The 17,431-nt window shown below is 36.9% G+C and overlaps 1 protein-coding gene across 1 annotated transcript in view; it reads right to left on the bottom strand.

The window, feature by feature from the left end:
• LOC139155638 (kalirin) overlaps positions 1 to 17,431 on the bottom strand; it is a 292,637-nt gene that overhangs the window by 32,077 nt on the left and 243,129 nt on the right. Inside the window, exons 44-45 of the mRNA XM_070730921.1 lie at positions 14,906 to 15,029; positions 8,192 to 8,251 (exon numbers count right to left, since the gene is read on the bottom strand). Of these exons, the coding sequence (XP_070587022.1) occupies positions 8,192 to 8,251; positions 14,906 to 15,029 (184 nt within the window). The remainder of the gene's footprint in view (positions 1 to 8,191; positions 8,252 to 14,905; positions 15,030 to 17,431) is intronic.

Below are 17,431 nucleotides of genomic sequence, written 5' to 3'. Positions count from 1 at the left end.
TCATTATTTTCTCCTGTGCATGCACCTTGCATCCCGTTTTTGGCTTTTTGGGGAGGGGATATTTTTTTGATTATTGCTTTTTACAAATTCCCCCTCCCCAGGTTTTTTCTTCTGTGCATGCATGGAAGACGAGTTTCTGGCACTGTGCATGTGGTCACCATGTTTTTTTTTTACTTTTTTGCTGTCTGCAGCTTTAAACCAGATGTGATTTTTGCAGAGATCATGCTAAAGAACCTCTTTGGAGTCAGTTCTGAAGTGTTGCAAAGGTAATTGTTATCTGGTCATATTTACCACTACATATACATTGTTCCCTGGATTTTCGCGGGGGATGCGTTCCGAGACCGCCCGCGAAAGTCGAATTTCCGCAAAGTAGAGATGCGAAAGTAAATACACCATTTTTGGCTATGGACAGTATCACAAGCCTTCCCTTAACACTTTAAAACCCTAAATTACCATTTCTCATTCCCTTAACAATCATTTACTCATCATTATTACTGGTACTCACCGTTGAATAAGACACTTAGTGATCCTGATATTTATAAACATAATTATTAACAATAATAATTATTTGTTGTTATTTATTTGCAAAAAATTATTAGTTTGGCGATGACGTATGATGTCATTGGGGAGGAAAAACCGTGGTATAGAAAAAAACCCCGTGAAGTATTTTTTAATTAATATTTTTTGAAAAACCGTGGTATAGGCTATTCGTGAAGTTTGAACCCGCGAAAATCGAGGGAACACTGTAATCCTTTCTTTTGTGCATGCATTGTGCATGCAGTCGCCATCTTGTTTTTGGCTTTTGGGGAGTGGTGGTGGGGTTGAATCACCTTGTTAAAATAACAGGTTAAGCAAAACAGTCCAGTCCTCTTCAGTAATTGTACTTAAGTGTTTTAGATTAAAATAATAAGTGGAGCCTGGTCATCTTTAGTTTGGAAACCACAGGTACTATAGTGGTTTTGAATAAACTGGTTGTTTCAAAATCTCTCCAGGCCTGATTATTTCATGGGTCATTCTACAGCACCATCAGATACATGATAATTTGCAAAGTCAGTTGGTAATTCAACCAGTACAAAATGAAGTAAATTTTTGGTATTTGTACTTTGTAGTTACTATCAGGACAAACCCAACGGTAAAATTTAGTATACCTGATTGGCAAAAATTCAATCTTACCCACTAGAATAGGACTTTTAATTATTTTGCACCTGAGGACCTTTAGGCAAAATCCATTAAATTCTAAATAGTATTTTTAAAGTATGAACTATTCTCATGCTTTGTGTTCCTATTCATAAACTCTTTGTGAGAACTAAAAAGCCTAAAGACATACAAGGAATTTGGATTTATCAAAAATATCATACTGAGTTGGGAAAAAAAAGAGAGAGAGAGAAACCTGTGATAGAAAAAGCCCTGGCCATAAATGTATTTGAGATTTACAGTTAACACATTTCAACATTTCATTTTAGCTTTTTAAATTAAATCCTTGATGAAGTATCTTTATCCAATATCAAAGCTAATAAGATCAACTGGAAACAATCCAGCCTAATTAGGAGTAAATTTGTATAGAACTGTACCAATATTAATATTGTAGCAAATGCATTTAAACCCTAGGCTAGACATTAAATTTCTTTCGGCAGCAGAGGGCATATATGTGCCAAGGCATCTGGAATAATGGTTAAACTGTTACAGCAGTCCAATAAAAATTTATTTTATTTGACGATGTCACTGTTTCAATTAAGGCTTATCCAGCTGGAAGTTATCTGCCTTGTTGATTCAAGATTAATAGGCAGCCCTATTTGGTACTGTTAGGTAATTATTAATCATCACAATTAAGAAAGGGTGGGCAAATTATGACGATGGGCCATTTACAGTTCTTACACTTTTTAAGAGTTGTTAAACTGCTTTTAAAAAGGCAAACAGTAAGATCGGTTTACCTGTCCTTTAACTGCATGTGTGAACAGTTACTCACATATTTTGAAAAAAATAACAGCTACCCAACAACCTTGGAAATTTCAGCTTTGCTTCCTCTGGGATCTCAGTGTTAAACTTACCATGGCTAAAACGATTACAGTAAAATATCAATTCTGGTGGCAAATATGTTGCCCACTTTGATTAAAAAGGTCACATTCCAAAGATTTATCTAAAAATGAAATTTTGATGACCAAAGGAAGAACTTAATTGTGGTATTTCTGCCATGGAAAATATCGGTGATGGGGTGAAGAAAAGATAAATGGCAGTCCTAGTGGGTATGATATCTTCCCAATCTTGATCATTTCCCCCAATTTAGGTTATAAATAACCTGATGGTAGCCCCATCTCCATCTCTCCAGATGGTAATAAGTATTCTTTTAACGGTTCCAAAACATGGTAAGTCCTGGTTATTATGACACCGTTGAAATTTTTAGCTTTATTTGCCTTAGGGCCTTGGAGAGCCACAAACAAACAAGGCTTAGACATGGTCTTCAGACTGAAGTTAGCTATCTCTTTTCTCCAGGCCATCTCTTCCACTTATCCAGGAAATTTGTTTTATTTTTCTCCCCACATATCAAACTGAATAAAATTGAATGGTTTTTGATCCACCAATGATGCTGAGTATCTGAAGGCTCAAATGCACCCAATCTTGAATATTTTTGGATTCTGAGCACCTTAAATTGATTGCCTTTCTTTCATATTGCCATTCCTTTTAATGGTTTTTGACAAGCACAATTCAGGCTGAAGCATGCAAACACCAGTACGGAACATGTATCTGCAGACTTAGAAACAGGTCTTACAGGTTTCAAAGGAATGCAAGAGCACTGGGAACCTTAGCGCAGGAGGTAATTAAGTAGCAGCCTTTAATTTTGATTTATCAACGCTGCAAAACGGAAGCACACATTGAAGGATCAGAATGTAGTTTATAAATCATTTTCTTTGCAAAAAAACCCAACAACAGCTACTCCTAAAAGTTTATGGGGACTAAATCTGGGAAAGTTAAGGAGGAGGGAAAAGCTAAACCATTGTGGAATACTAATGAAATAATGCAATATTGTGCAAAACTGTAGAAAAACAAAAACTTAGCAGGAAAAAGAACTATACGAATTTGCTTTAACTTGGGAAAGTTGTTAATAGCAAGACAAGCACCTTTGGCGGGAGATGAAATAATTCTGTCTTTCCCACCATGACAATCAAATGCAGCGGTTCTCAACTTTTCTAATGCCACGCCCCCTTAATACAGTTTCTCATGTTGTTTGTGGTGACCCCCAACCATAAGTCTAGTGCCAATTCTCAACAGAGTTTTAAGCTGATTGGCAGGAAAGTCAGAGGGACATCCTGTAAACGCCTGATTGGCTGGATTGTGAAAATATGTGCCAGAATACAAGCTTTAGTTCCTAACACCATAGGAAATTTGTCTTTTCCCATGGTCTTTGGCAACCCCTATGAAAAGGTCACTCGACCCCCAAAAGGGTCCCGACCCCCAAGTTGAGAACCGCTGATCTAGTGGATTGAATATATTCACTGAATAGGATAGGATAGATCCTCACTGGATAGATTCAGTGAGGATCAACAATATATTTTTAGTTGGTCTTGCCTGAGACCAACCGTTCTTTGCTCTCTTTTACTACAAATAGCACTTTCAGGGGCAAACAATGGTTGAAAAAGGTCATTCTTGATAGGAAAATGATCTGGGACTCCAATCCAAGTTAGGAAATAATCTTGCAAAACTTATATTTATCTAGAATTGCAACTGAGCGGATCTCAAAATATCTGTTCTTAGGCATCTGGGATAGTATGTGCGAGGTCATCACCATGTCGGTTTTTAAGGGCTGAATTTCTGCAACATAATGGGCACAGTGATGGGTTCTAAATCCCATCGCTACCAATTCACCTCCCGCCTCCACTGCTAGGGGTTCGTAGAACTGTACTGTATTGGTAGCAACCAACTGGTGAATGGGCATATTCCAGATTTAGCGCAAAACATACTGTATTTTTCAGAGTATGAGCTGCACCTTTTTCTTCCCTAAAAGATGCTGAAAATTCAGGTGCATCTTATACTTTGAATGCAGCTTTTTTTCCCCCAGCCCTAACTAGGTGCTAACAATCTTCCCAGCTCTTATCTTGCAGGTTCTTTCATTGTTACTGTCTGCGAATAATAGTTTCCAAGATCTAAGTCTTGGCAGAGTTTTTCCCCCCAATTACTCTAACTTGCTCCAAGTATGTTTCCTTGCAGCCCTAACCAGGTGCTAATGATGTTCCCAGCTCTTACTGCTTGCAAGCCCTTTCATTATTACTCTCTGCTAAGGATGTTTTCCAAGCCCTGTCTTTGCAGGTATTTTTCATTGCTGTCACTTGCTCCAAATGTTTCTTTCCATCCCTAACCAGGTGCTAACAATATTCCAAGCTCTTACCTGCTTGCAAGCTCTTTCACTGTTACTCTCTGTAAATAATGTTTTCCAAACTCTGTCTTTGTAGGGTTTTTTATTATTCTATTTGCTCTGAATGGTTCTTTTCAGTCCTAACCAGGTGCTAACAATGTTTCCATCTCTTACCGGCTTGCAAGATCTTTCATTGTTGCTCTCTGCTAAGAATGTTTTCCAAGCCCTAAGTCTTTGCAGGTTTTTTTCATTGCTCTCACTTGCTCCAAATATTTCTTTCCATCCCTAACCAGGTGCTAACAATATTCCCAGCTCTTACCTGCTTGCAAGCTCTTTCACTGTTACTCTCTGTAAATAATGTTTTCCAAACTCTGTCTTTGTAGGTTTTTTTATTATTCTACTTGCTCCGAATGGTTCTTTTCAGTCCTAACCAGGTGCTAACAATGTTCCCAGCTCTTAACGGCTTGCAAGATCTTTCATTGTTACTCTCTGTGAGGAATATTTTCCAAGCCCTAAGTCTTTGCAGGGTTTTTTCATTGCTCTCACTTGCTCCAAATGTTTCTTTCCATCTCTAACCAGGTGCTAACAATATTCCCAGCTCTTACTGGCTTGCAAGCTCTTTCATTGTTACTCTCTCCAAATAATTTTTTTTTAAAAGCCCTAACCAGGAGATAAAATAATGTGCTGAAATTGACCACACTAAAGATGCTAGCAAGATGAATATCTGGTAAGCAGATTCTTTTCCCTATTTTCCTCCCCCAAAACTAAGGCGCGTCTTATACTCTGAAAAATACGGTAGCTTCTGTTTTATGTATACTCACTGTTTTATGTATACATAAACAATTAGCTGGGGAACACTACAGCACTACTAACTTAACGCTTAGATATAGAGGAATAAAATGGAGTGAGCTTCATGGAAGAATTAGGTAATAACAGTGTTTTGAGGCAAGGTGAATAGCACAAATATATAATGGCCACAGAAGAGGTCTCTTTGCCAAGAAACAAATTGGTAGTGAGGGATTTGCTCTATTTTCATGAGGACAATGTAAGAAAATTACATGGAGAAATTTCTATTTGCGCTCATATAGAGTTTACTACTCCTATAACACTCGAAGAGCCGCATTTTAAATCCTCTCCCTTGCCTCATCCAAACAAAGATTATTGCTTTTTCTTCTTCTTTGTCCATTAGCTTCAAACTTACATGAATAAATGGGCAAAGAAGCAGCAATGGATATTCTATTGAAAGACTTTGAAAATAAACTATAATTGCAAGGCACAGCAAGTACTCTGATATCAGCAATAGCACTGCTCAGCCAAAAGTCAACACAGTTAAGGAAATGGGGGTGTAGGACTTAAGTGCAGACTATGTGTCACCACAAGTCTAGCTTTTATTTATGAATTGGGAAAGGAATGCAGATTTTAGGCGTTCTAATATATTAAATATTAGGACTATGCACATTGTTAGAAAGAAGTCTTCTTCAATGCAAAAGAATATGAGAAAAGCACCATTCTTCAGATCAGTGAAGTAGTTATATTATTACTGGACTTTGTGGATATGAATAAATGTTTTGTACATATACCCAAGCATTGTGAAGTACAATGGTACCTCTACCTAAGAACGCCCCTACTTACGAACTTTTCTAGATAAGAACTGGGTGTTAAAGATTTTTTTGCCTCTGCTCAAGAACCATTTTCCACTTACAAACCAGAGCCGCTGAAAATGTAACCAGAACAGGCAGGGAGAAGCCTCTGTGGGGCCTCTCTAGGAATCTCCTGGGAGGAAACAGGGCCGGAAAAGGTGGGGAGAAGCCTCTGTGGGCCTCTCTAGGAATCTCCTGGGAGGAAACAGGGCCGGAAAAGGTGGGGAGAAGCCTCTGTGGGCCTCTCTAGGAATCTCCTGGGAGGAAACAGGGCCGGAAAAGTTGGGGAGAAGCCTTTGTGGGGCCTCTCTAGGAATCTCCTGGGAGGAAACATGGCCTTCACCCTCTCTGTAGTTTCCCGAATCGCACACATTATTTGCTTTTACATTGATTCCTATGGGAAAACTTGCTTCTTCTTACAAACTTTTTCACTTAAGAACCTGGTCACGGAATGAATTAAGTTCGTAAGTAGAGGTACCACTCTATCTATTTGGAAGGATTTGCACAGCCCCATTAAATATAAATGAGATCTTTTTACCTGTATGCTCTACAGGAATCCCAAACATGCTAATTATGAAAGTCTAATATTTTTATGTTTTCCAAATGGTTTGAGAACATTAGAAGCACTTTTTATGTCATTGCACTCTACCTCCTCCCCCCCCCCCCCACTTCATCTCTAAGCTCTCAGGCAGATGCTTTGTTTCTAAAACAGACTTGTTTAGTGATGTGTTGTCATCTAGAACAGGGGTATCCAACTTGGGAACTTTAAGACTTGTAAACTCCCAGAATTCTTCAACCAAGATGGCTGACAGGCAGTGAATGGCTACAAAAATGTTTACTACCACACTGTGGGCATGGCTTATGCAGGATGCCCTGCATTTTCTTTCAACACCTTTCAGTGCAAATTGGGTGCTGGGGGTGGAGCTCCATTTTTGCTACCCCTCTGTGTTCCCCCCTATCCAGGAAGTAGCCCACCCCTGCTGACGGGGTAATTCAAAAAGTTGAAGTCTACAAGTCTTAAAAGTTGTCAAGATTGGAGACGCCTGACCTTTTCCGTTTTCCCTCATTTCTAGGTCTTAATCTATGTGCTTTTATATTGTAATGTTATTGTTTACTTATTATTCAACTATTTAGAAACATAGAAACATAGAAGATTGATGGCAGAAAAAGACCTCATGGTCCATTTATTCTGCCCTTATACTATTTCCTGTATTTATCTTAGGATGGATAGATGCTTATCCCGGGCATGTTTAAATTCAGTTACTGTGGATTTACCAACCATGTCTGCTGGAAGTTTGTTCCAAGCATCTACTACTCCTTCAGTAAAATAATATTTTCTCATGTTGCTTCTGATCTTTCTCCCAACCTCAGATTGTGGCCCCTTGTTTTTGTGTTCACTTTTCTATTAAAAACATTTCCTCCTCAACCTGACTTAACCCTTTAACATATTTAAATGTTTCGATCATGTCCCCCCTTTCCCTTCTGTCCTCCAGATTATTTTTCAGTGGAAAGTATCTTTCACAATGGACAGTCTTCTAAGTGATTAAGAAACTTCACATTCAATATCTTGTACCAGAACTCAGGGATTCCCAGGAAAGCTTTAACTACTTGATGTATGTCTTCTTATAGGAATTTCGTCCTTTGTCTTTAGTACACATTTACTGTTAGCAGTTGCATTTTATCAGTACAGCAAACGCTTCTGATTGCTACTGGTCTTATTGTAAATACTGAACTATCATGGCTCTTTATCTATTGGATCAAAATTCTAATTCATGGATGCTCCCCATTGCATATTATTTAGCATATCAGACTGTCCCATTCAAAGTTGGATCAGTAGAAAGAGCAAACTTGCTGTATTCATAACAGTTGAGAAAATATACTGATGTGTTAGCTTACAGTGGAAGTTCCAGATTCATTTACAGAACAAATATGTCCGGAATGACAGACAATTTGGTATCTTATATGCAGTTCTCACACTGATGTAGAAGGATATTGTTAAAATTAAATGAGCAATGGTTTGTTGTCTAAGATCTTCTGTCTGGGACAGGCAATCCGCCCTGAAAGTACAGTACACTATAGTCATCCCCTTGTTTAGAGTAGAGACACCAAAGTTTATAGATACTATTTCAAAACAGGCACACAATTCTCTTGGGAAGTTATTACTGAGTTTGAGAGGAGGAGGATAGAAAGGATCATGGTCTACCTCCATGCTAGTGTTGGGGTCAAGGTCATCACATTCTGACTCTTCTGAACTGTTTGTCTCCTTTTGAGCAGCATGGAGGAAAAAAAACAGAGTTTTGATCAGCAGAGAGATTAAAGAAGAGAAGAGCAGAGCAATTAAGAGCAACATAGAAATGACCACCAATAACTCAAAATACTTTCCAACAGGAAGTCACTAGATGCAAGCAATACACACTGGGCAAAATAAAAGGAAAACTGTTTTTAAGTAATTTAGAAAAATGCATTAATGGAAGCAGCACTATGAAACACTACCTCTGCTATATCAGCTTCCCCATTTGGGAGGGCTCTTGGAACCTGGCCGACAAAATTATTTCTCAATAATCTTTTGCATCCTATTCTGGCAAGTAAATAAAAATTCCGGATGAGTCGAGAATCTAGTGCTTCATTCAATCTTTTGGGGTGTCCTTTTTTTTGGTACAATCTCAGCCATCTATATGAAATGCTAATTATTAATTATATTTTTATGTTCTACAACTGTAAAAAACTTGAACAGCCGAGAATTCAGAAGTGAAGCCAGTTTTAAAAATCTGAAAGTCATTTTCTGATTTTGTCTTTCTGAATTCCCACTTGTTTTGTTGTGTAAGGGCACAGCCCAAGTAGCACACTTGCTATGGCATTGAAAGGCATTTTTCCTTCATTCACTGTAGGCTCAAGATTGATTCATCCTTCCAAGATGAGTAAAATGAGGATCCAGATTGTTGGGGGCAACATGCTTACTCTCTGTAAATAGCTTAGAGGGGGCTGTAAAGCATTGTAAAGCAGTATATAAGTCTAAATGCTAAATGCTATTATCAGTGTTGACAGATTTAATCATTCTTTGGCAGAATACAGACAACATCAAGACAGGCACAACTGGATCTCAAATTTGGGTCCCCTCCCACTAAAGACATTGATTCATCCATAGAGGGTTTCTCTTCAACCACCATAAATGTTCATCAGATTTGGGTATATAAAGAAGGGGAGCCATGATCTAACATATTTTCTGTTCAGAAGAGGATTTGCTCTTTCATCACTTGGCCAACTGCTTGCCCTGTTGCTTTTTAGCTTTAATTTGGGTACTAAACATTACATTTTGTAAATAAAACAGCTGCCTGAGCATTTTGTGTTAGAAATATATATAGCTAGATTTCTACTTGACATTGTTAAGCAGTCCATTCTGATTGCTATCAGTTATCCTATTTCCCCGAAAATAAGACGTACCCCGAAAGTAAGGCATGTCAGAGGTTTTGCAGAATTTGCTAATATAAGGCCCCCCCCCCGAAAATAAGGCGAAGTCAAGTTTACATACGGTACGATGGAAAAACATACGGTACCATTCAAAGCTGTTCATAGCAGTACCGTAATAATGTGGCGTCCCTTGCTGGCCCCTTCCATCGCTTTGTACCGTCCAGTACAGCAGAGACAGTCTGCTGCTGTCTCACCGCTACTACAGTCTCCACTACAGTGCGTAGACTGTAGTTCCTCTGGTGGCCGGAAGCTGCAATAGCGGGAGTATACTGTTGTACCATATAAGTGCCGTTGTTTGTGTGTGTGGGTGCCATACTGACAGGGACCGTACCGTAATCAGTGTACCGTACCGTACCGTAGTTAGTGTACCGTACGGTACACTTTCTTTGGGGGTGTCAGCTTTTCTGCCTGTGAATTTGTCTTATTTGAGAAATATAAGGCACCCCTCGAAAATAAGACGTAGCACAACTTTTGGAGCAACAATTAATATAAGACAATGTCTTGTTTTCAGGAAAACACGGTAGCAGCTGAAGAAAGGTTGACCAAGCCATAGTTTAAATAATTTTGAAAACCTTACATAATCTCTATATGAAAAAAAACCTGTGGTTCCATTGTTTTCTGTTTGGAATTGTCTTGGACAAGACTGGGTAGGAGGGTAGCAACTGTGTGCAAATAATTTAAGGAGCACAAGATTCTCCCCACCCATATTTTGTAAGCTAGAACACTGGACGGCATCCAAGTTTTGATTCATAGAACAGTTAAGCCAGTTCTTGTTTGGTTTTTGATAGGACGCTGTCAACTCAGACAGTAAAATAAAACATTTCAGAAGAGGCTGTGTTCCAAGCTTGAAACAGAAAAATGTTTCCTGTATTGTGCATACCCTTTTAAAAAAAAGCAAAAACCACAAATCAAAATTAACTTTTAAATATGTAGTAACAAATAATTGTGTGGCATCTTACGGCAAATGATATAGAGTCCATAGCTGGAATTAGTATCTTAAACTGCAATTTTGCATAACATAGTTGAGATAGGAAAGTAAATAGAAATCAGTGGGTAACAAAGTGCAGTCAAGAGAAGACAATGGATCTCATCCAATAAAGCTGACAGGAGTTTTTTCATCAATGGTCCAGAAAACCTTTTCCACTGACAAAATGGACAAGAAGCAATTCTGATTACTTGCTCCACTGAAATCTTTATGAGTTCCTTCAATTAAACAATGTTGAGTCATATGAAAGCACGCCTACTATGTAGCAGTGTGCACCTTCTGGGATGACGTTCTCCCAAAGATGTTGTTTAGAAAAGCCGTGAAGAACAGGCTCTTCACTAGGTGGCAAGGGAGAGTAAGACCTCTCACTTCAATCTTTCTCATCTGTTGCACTTCCCAACTTTACTGATTTTATTGTAATTGGTTGACTGTGAGCCTCCATCCAGGTTATTGAGAATTGGTCAGTACACAAGATATAGATAGGTAGATAGATAGATAGGTAGATAGATAGAGGGATGGATGGATGGATGGAGAGATGATCTATGTGTTTCTGGGAAGCAGTGAGAATTTGCAAACTAGCCAACCAGATCCCAAACTCTCTTTCCCACTTTATGAGTAAGAACAATTTGAAGAAATTCCTGCCAATGAAAGAAAAAAAATTAATGCAGTCCATTCACAATTACTTTATTGATAAAGTAATTCTGACAAATTGCAAGTCTATTTTATCAAAAATAAAATGTTTACCTCTCTAAACTTTCAATTTTGGTGGATCATGCCAAGATAATAATGGGTTTGATAATCCTACCAAAACTATTCTTTAACAGTATGGGTATTAGAAGTGGGTAATACTTCATTACTTTTCACTTTAATATTTATTTAATATTTGATATAATTGCTTTGTATTATATGCTTTATGGAATCTTAAAAGCCATGTGATCAGAATAATATATATTGGCTTTGAAATAATTAGGATAAAATAAAATGTCCTCTATATAGAAAAAATAACTTAATATTTAGTGTTAGGAAAAACACTCCAAATCTTATATCCTCTTTTAGCTTACTGGCACAGCATTTATTATTTAGATCTACAGTATTTAAATATAAATATAAGCAATTTTGCATCCCTGGAACAATACTGTTAAGAAGAGAATATAAGAAGCTGATATTAAACATCTCTGTATGTTTCTTCTGAAAGGTTTAATCTTTAAATTAGAATTTGAAGAAAAATAATTAAAGTATAGTGCTGTCAATTTAAAAAAGAACATTTCTGAAAGATTAAATAAATTTAAATATACTAGAACTATTAGCTAGTATTTTAATATTGTATTCTGATACATGTGAATTTGTTTTCTTGAACATTATAATCTTGATTTAAATCAGAAATGGGATTTTAATGGAATGCAGTAAAGTGAAATGATGATAAACACTAATGATTCATAGTATTTTCTGGTTGATAAATATTTCCTATCTCTGTGGAACTATAAATGTCTATTTGTTTTTACACAGATCACATATTTGAAATTGTTCAGATAAAATAGGGTTCCTCTTGTCTTTCATAGTTACAGAGAAGGAATTCTGCAAGGATGGGAATTGTTGTAACTGCACAAATTCTTCCTTCTCTCCAATTATGAAAAATACAGAGGTTTTATCCTAGTTTACTACAAATAGAAATATATGTATTTCTATTTCTTTCTAACATCTGTTACTTCCATGAAACAATTCAAACACAAACTTGGGAAAGATTAATTAAAATAGAAAGTAAAACACTTTCGTTGTAAGCACACAAGTGTAAATTTGCAACATCCTGCTGAATCAAGTTGAATTTAGATAAGAACTTTCTGTGACATATAAACAGAGATCTGCTTAATTTTAGAACAGGATTTAAAGGGAAGGGGGAGAAGAAATACAATATAGAGATAGGTTCTATTTGTACCATTCTCCCAGAATGTAAGTTCTTGTTTTGTATCAAATCTTGTTCTGGTATCAAAAATAAATAGCGCCAAACATCAACATTCAAGAAAGTTTATAAAGGAAACACACATTTATGCTTCAATAGCATCTACATAAGACTTAAGACAATCCTGAAAATATGGGCAAAGGATTGATAACTTCATCATTCATTCCTAGTCTATCCTATCAGATTTTTAAGTGATTAAGAATTGATTCTTATCCATGTTACTGTTGAAATCAATGCCAGAAGATATTCTGGGATATGACAGCTGGTTTCACTGTACTTGAGGTTCTTTACTCAGTATAACATATGGCAAGAGAAGGCGTGAAAATCTAATTCTCATGAATGTCACAATGGATAAATTTTACTTAAGTCTCTTAAGAATTTTCTCCCTCATATTTGAATAACTGTACAAACTTCCAGAAAGGCAGCAGGTGATTTGACAATAGTTTTATACTGTATTTATTTTTAATATGCCTTTTTTCAGCTCACTTGAAATCTGTGAATCTATCACAGCAAATTTTGACTTAATCTTTCTCTCTTCTATAGTATGGGCTAGATCTAACAATACTAACTATGAAGTGACAATATATGGAACTTACACAGTATATTAAATCCATGCCAAACTATATGAGTTAATATAGCTCAGTCTGGCACTGTTGAATATGATATAATACTCAAAACATGCTAAGCTAAAGCAAACAAATCATATTGAAGCCTTATACAGTGTATGAACTTATTATTAGGGCTAATCACATAACCGATGGATTCCATTGAATCCATATTTTCTGGATTGAAGTATCTATTGAATACAACCCATTTAATATTATACCACTGCACAAGACAGATTACATAAAACAATATATGACAATTCTATTGAGATAGGAAAAGAGAAAGCTGCAGGCTTCCGTAGCTCATGTTCTTTTTATATCCTGTAAGCTGCCCTGAGTCCTAGATAGATGATAAATACTGTATATAATTTTGTATTTCTCAGGCTCGAGCTGAGTGTGTACAGTTTATTTATTAATTGGATGTGTATGCTGCCCCTCTCCGAGGACTCGGGACTGGTCCTAAATCATCTAACCGGCTTCCATATCCTGTTTCTATTCTAGCATATAACATCACAATACTGTAGTTCTCTTTTAAAGATATATCAAACTATATATACTTGTTTAATGAAGAATAACCAAGTTTGGGCTGTAACATAAACAAACCAAAATTTAATGGAAATAGGTACCAGCAGTGATGTCTTCTGTATTTTCTAGTTGCCGTCGGTAGCTTCTAACCAATTGAGTTGGGGACAACAGGAGGAGGAAAAAGCTAGTTGCCCTCGCTACTACCTCTTAAGCCACAAACACATATACAGTACATCTGAATTAGACTGCGTTGTTTCTTTGCCATATAAATGTAGGTATATGCATACATTTGTGTTTATCTATTTAGTGTATGCAGTTTATATTGGAGGTGGTGACCCCTCGAGAGTTGAATACAAAGAAATTTCATTTTAATGTATGCTGATTAATGTACAAATTGAAATAAAGTCTGTCTGTCTGTCTGTCTGTCTGTCTGTCTGTCTGTCTGTCTATCTATCTATCTATCTATCTATCTATCTATCTATCTATCTATCTATCTATCTATCTATCTATCTAATCATCTACCTACCTACCTACTTACCTCTCCCTCCCTCCCTCTCTCTCATTATCTATGTTATACGCTGGAAGCTATTTGAATTCTTTCTACAGTGGAGATAAAAATACCGGGGGTCTTATGCCAAAGTCAGGAGAAAAAACTGGAGCAGTGCATATCCAGCTCAGACTTGAAAAACAGGAGGAACATGTTGAGTTTTCTTTCATCTGCAATTTTCAGTAAGCAAAAGCTCTGATATGAATGCTATAGTAGCTTCTCTAAGATGAACAGTTCCGTAAGACCTGAAAGCCTATAATGCCATGTAAGAAGACCTCAGGCAGACAAAGGAGACCTACCAAATAATTTTCCTGTACTACATTGTCCTGGCTTACTAGGCCTCAAGTTTTCTTACCCCTTATTAATAAATATATACAATATATTTTATATTACAATGTTTAGGCCGCATGCTTTGGTTCCATTCAACTCTTTTGAGCTTTTACCACATATATATATTTGGGATGCTATATATATATATATATATTAAAAAAACCCTACTGAAAGTAAAGTACTACTCGCCCGCTGGGCACATATACATGCATGCAAGCACGCATATGAGCACACACATACATTCACTCTACTTACAGTTTTGGATGCCAGTGGTGAGGAGAAAAAAGCTGTGCTGTAATCCTGCATGCAAACGCCGGCCAGAATGGCTACTACTACCAAAAAGTAAAGGAAATTAAAAATAAAAGCAAAACAAGGGGAAACAAACAAACCAAAAAATAACAAAAGCCAGATGTCACCTCCTGTCCACAGAGAGGATGTTGCAGGGGGGAGTGAGGATGAGAAGCAGTAGGCAGCGAACAGCTTCGGATGGCCTTACTCACTTTAACAGAGACTTTGTTGCCCAGAATATCCTTGGGTTTACGTAGGCCATTGGCTTCCGTTTTGCCACTGCTTTCCTTTTCCGCCCGCTTTCTCATGCGCAGGGTATGCCATGAACATGACTTCCTGTTATACCAAAAAATGCACTAATCAAATAGCAGGTCTTAGTAGGAAGAGGGAGGGAGGTGGAAAGGCAAGGAGCATACATGTTCTGAATCTCTGCAGCTCCTCCCAAGGAGATGGAAGCCACCTGCAATATCTCTACTTGGATATACATATTTAAACCTGAAAGTCAAACTATTCTAATACAGTCATTCCTGTGAGAACCCAAACGTTGTCTTTAAAATACAGAGGAAAAGCAAACTGTATATATATAAAATTGGTAACACGCAAAACTTTAGTGTATTAGTGAAGTATTAGACACCAATACTTCAAGCAGCAACAAGTATTGGAATAAAGAGACATCTTTGTGCCCCCAACATGGACAAATAGATCCATATTCCAGAGTTTAGCACCATGTTAGAAAAAAATCAAAAGTTCAACTGCAATTTTATTAAAGTAACAGAATTGGCTATTCCCCGGAACAAGTTTCACTATACTTAAATTTCCTGATGTTTTACTCCGCCTTCATTTGATTAGTCCAATGTCAAACAATGTTTTGCCAAACCAAAAACCCCTTCTAAATTAGAGGGAATTAAATTGACTGTATTCGTATTGTGCAATGGTAAGAACAAAGTGGTTTGACATCAGTAAGCAGATATTCTTTGGGATGGGGAAGTAGAAGAGAGAAAACAACATGAAAGGTAAAGTGGGAAAAATACAGAATTTAGTTCATGAAAGCATATACAGTATTTATAAGTAGGATTTTAGGTTTTTAGCAGGAATTATATTTTTCAAATTCCAAATATATTCGTAGGTTTGGAAAGTGCACTGAAATGAAAAGAAATACTTAAACAAAAGGCAAGTAGCCTGCTATTGTCCCTCCTTCATGCAGGAACAGAATGACATACTATACAAATAGGTGATTTTACAAAGTGTATTACAATTGTCGCAAGAGCAACAGGATAATACTATAGAAGCAAGCATGCAAAATAGGAGGCAGTAAATGCTTTTGCATATACATGTAGGATCTATGATTAGAACGGTACACAAATGTACATGAATTTAAAAATACATATTTTGTGCTATATAATAGCACCTTTAGTGAAAATGAATGACCAAATGAGGGTTTGTTGTAATTTGTTCCAATTTTGCAACACAGAAACAACAGTGTTTAGGTCAAAGGCTGCACTAAGCTTTCAAATGATGTGCTGAGTTTCTAAAAGCAGACAGAGTGAAGGCAGGAATGAAATTAATCTTAATTCAATTATATATAATTAATTATAGTACTCCACTGTCAGCCTCACAACGTAGACCAAACCAATAACAAATCAACTCCACATGAAGGCCAAAGCTACTTTTATTAATATTGGGTATAATAATAGAATCTTGTAAGTCTGGCTGGGTTTTTTCCCTGTAACCTCTTTTAATTCCTGTGAATGAATACTTATTAGCTTGGGGTGGTGCTTCAAGAAATGTCTCTTAAGCAGTTTTTTGGATTCTTATTGAACAAGCAGTGTATATATGGGTGGCTTTATATCTTGTGGTTTTTACTCTAAAAAGGTTTTGACTCCCCCCCTCTATTTCAATAGGTACATTCACCAAATAAATGGAGTTATGTAATCTTCTCTCTTCTCTTGCTTTCCAGCATCAAGTCTTTAAATACAATATATATATAAAACTGTTCTGATCCTGTTCTTATAATATGCAGTTAAATAAATAAAGGTGGGTTTCTCCTGGTTCGGACCGGTTCACCCGAACCAGTAGCAACTCAATGGTGATGTCACAAGGATGTCATGAAACCGGTTTGGTCAGTGCTGATCTGTGGATGCCAACATTTCTGGCAATGCACATGTGTCACCATCTTGTTTTTGGAGTTTTTTGGGTGGGATTTTATTTTTTCGGGACTGTGCATGCTCACACGTCAATGAGGAGCACCCATGCAGTGTGGGAGAAAGCAAACTGGAAGCGAGGTAAGTTACAATCCACCTCTGGTATTAAAAGTATTTGAGGAGGGCTTTTGATAATAGATCTGATAAAAATATTTTAAGATTACAGGTGAGTACAATAGCCACTTGAGTACAAAAGTCCAGCGGGAAGAATGAAGGTATTATTAAAGGAAGTAAAACAGGTGAAATTAGATGGGCCTAGAACAGACTCTTTCTGTTTAAATTTGTAATAGTAATAAGGAGGCAAAGATTCTCAATTTCTAGTATACACTCAGATAAGGCCCATCTCTGAAACAGGATGCATAAAACATCACACAATTTCTTTGCCCCTTCACCATTCTACAATAATATGAAATCTTCACCTAATAGCTATAAACAACATGTGCAAATGTGCAAGCAATTTCATGGGCTTTTAAAAAAGATTAACTGAAAAAAAGTTTCAATAATCCAAGACATTTGAGCAATATTTGAATTTAGGTT

This window comes from Erythrolamprus reginae, chromosome 1, assembly GCF_031021105.1.
Source record: "Erythrolamprus reginae isolate rEryReg1 chromosome 1, rEryReg1.hap1, whole genome shotgun sequence".
Lineage (NCBI taxonomy): Eukaryota > Metazoa > Chordata > Lepidosauria > Squamata > Dipsadidae > Erythrolamprus > Erythrolamprus reginae.
This window is presented reverse-complemented; position numbering and strand designations above follow the sequence as displayed.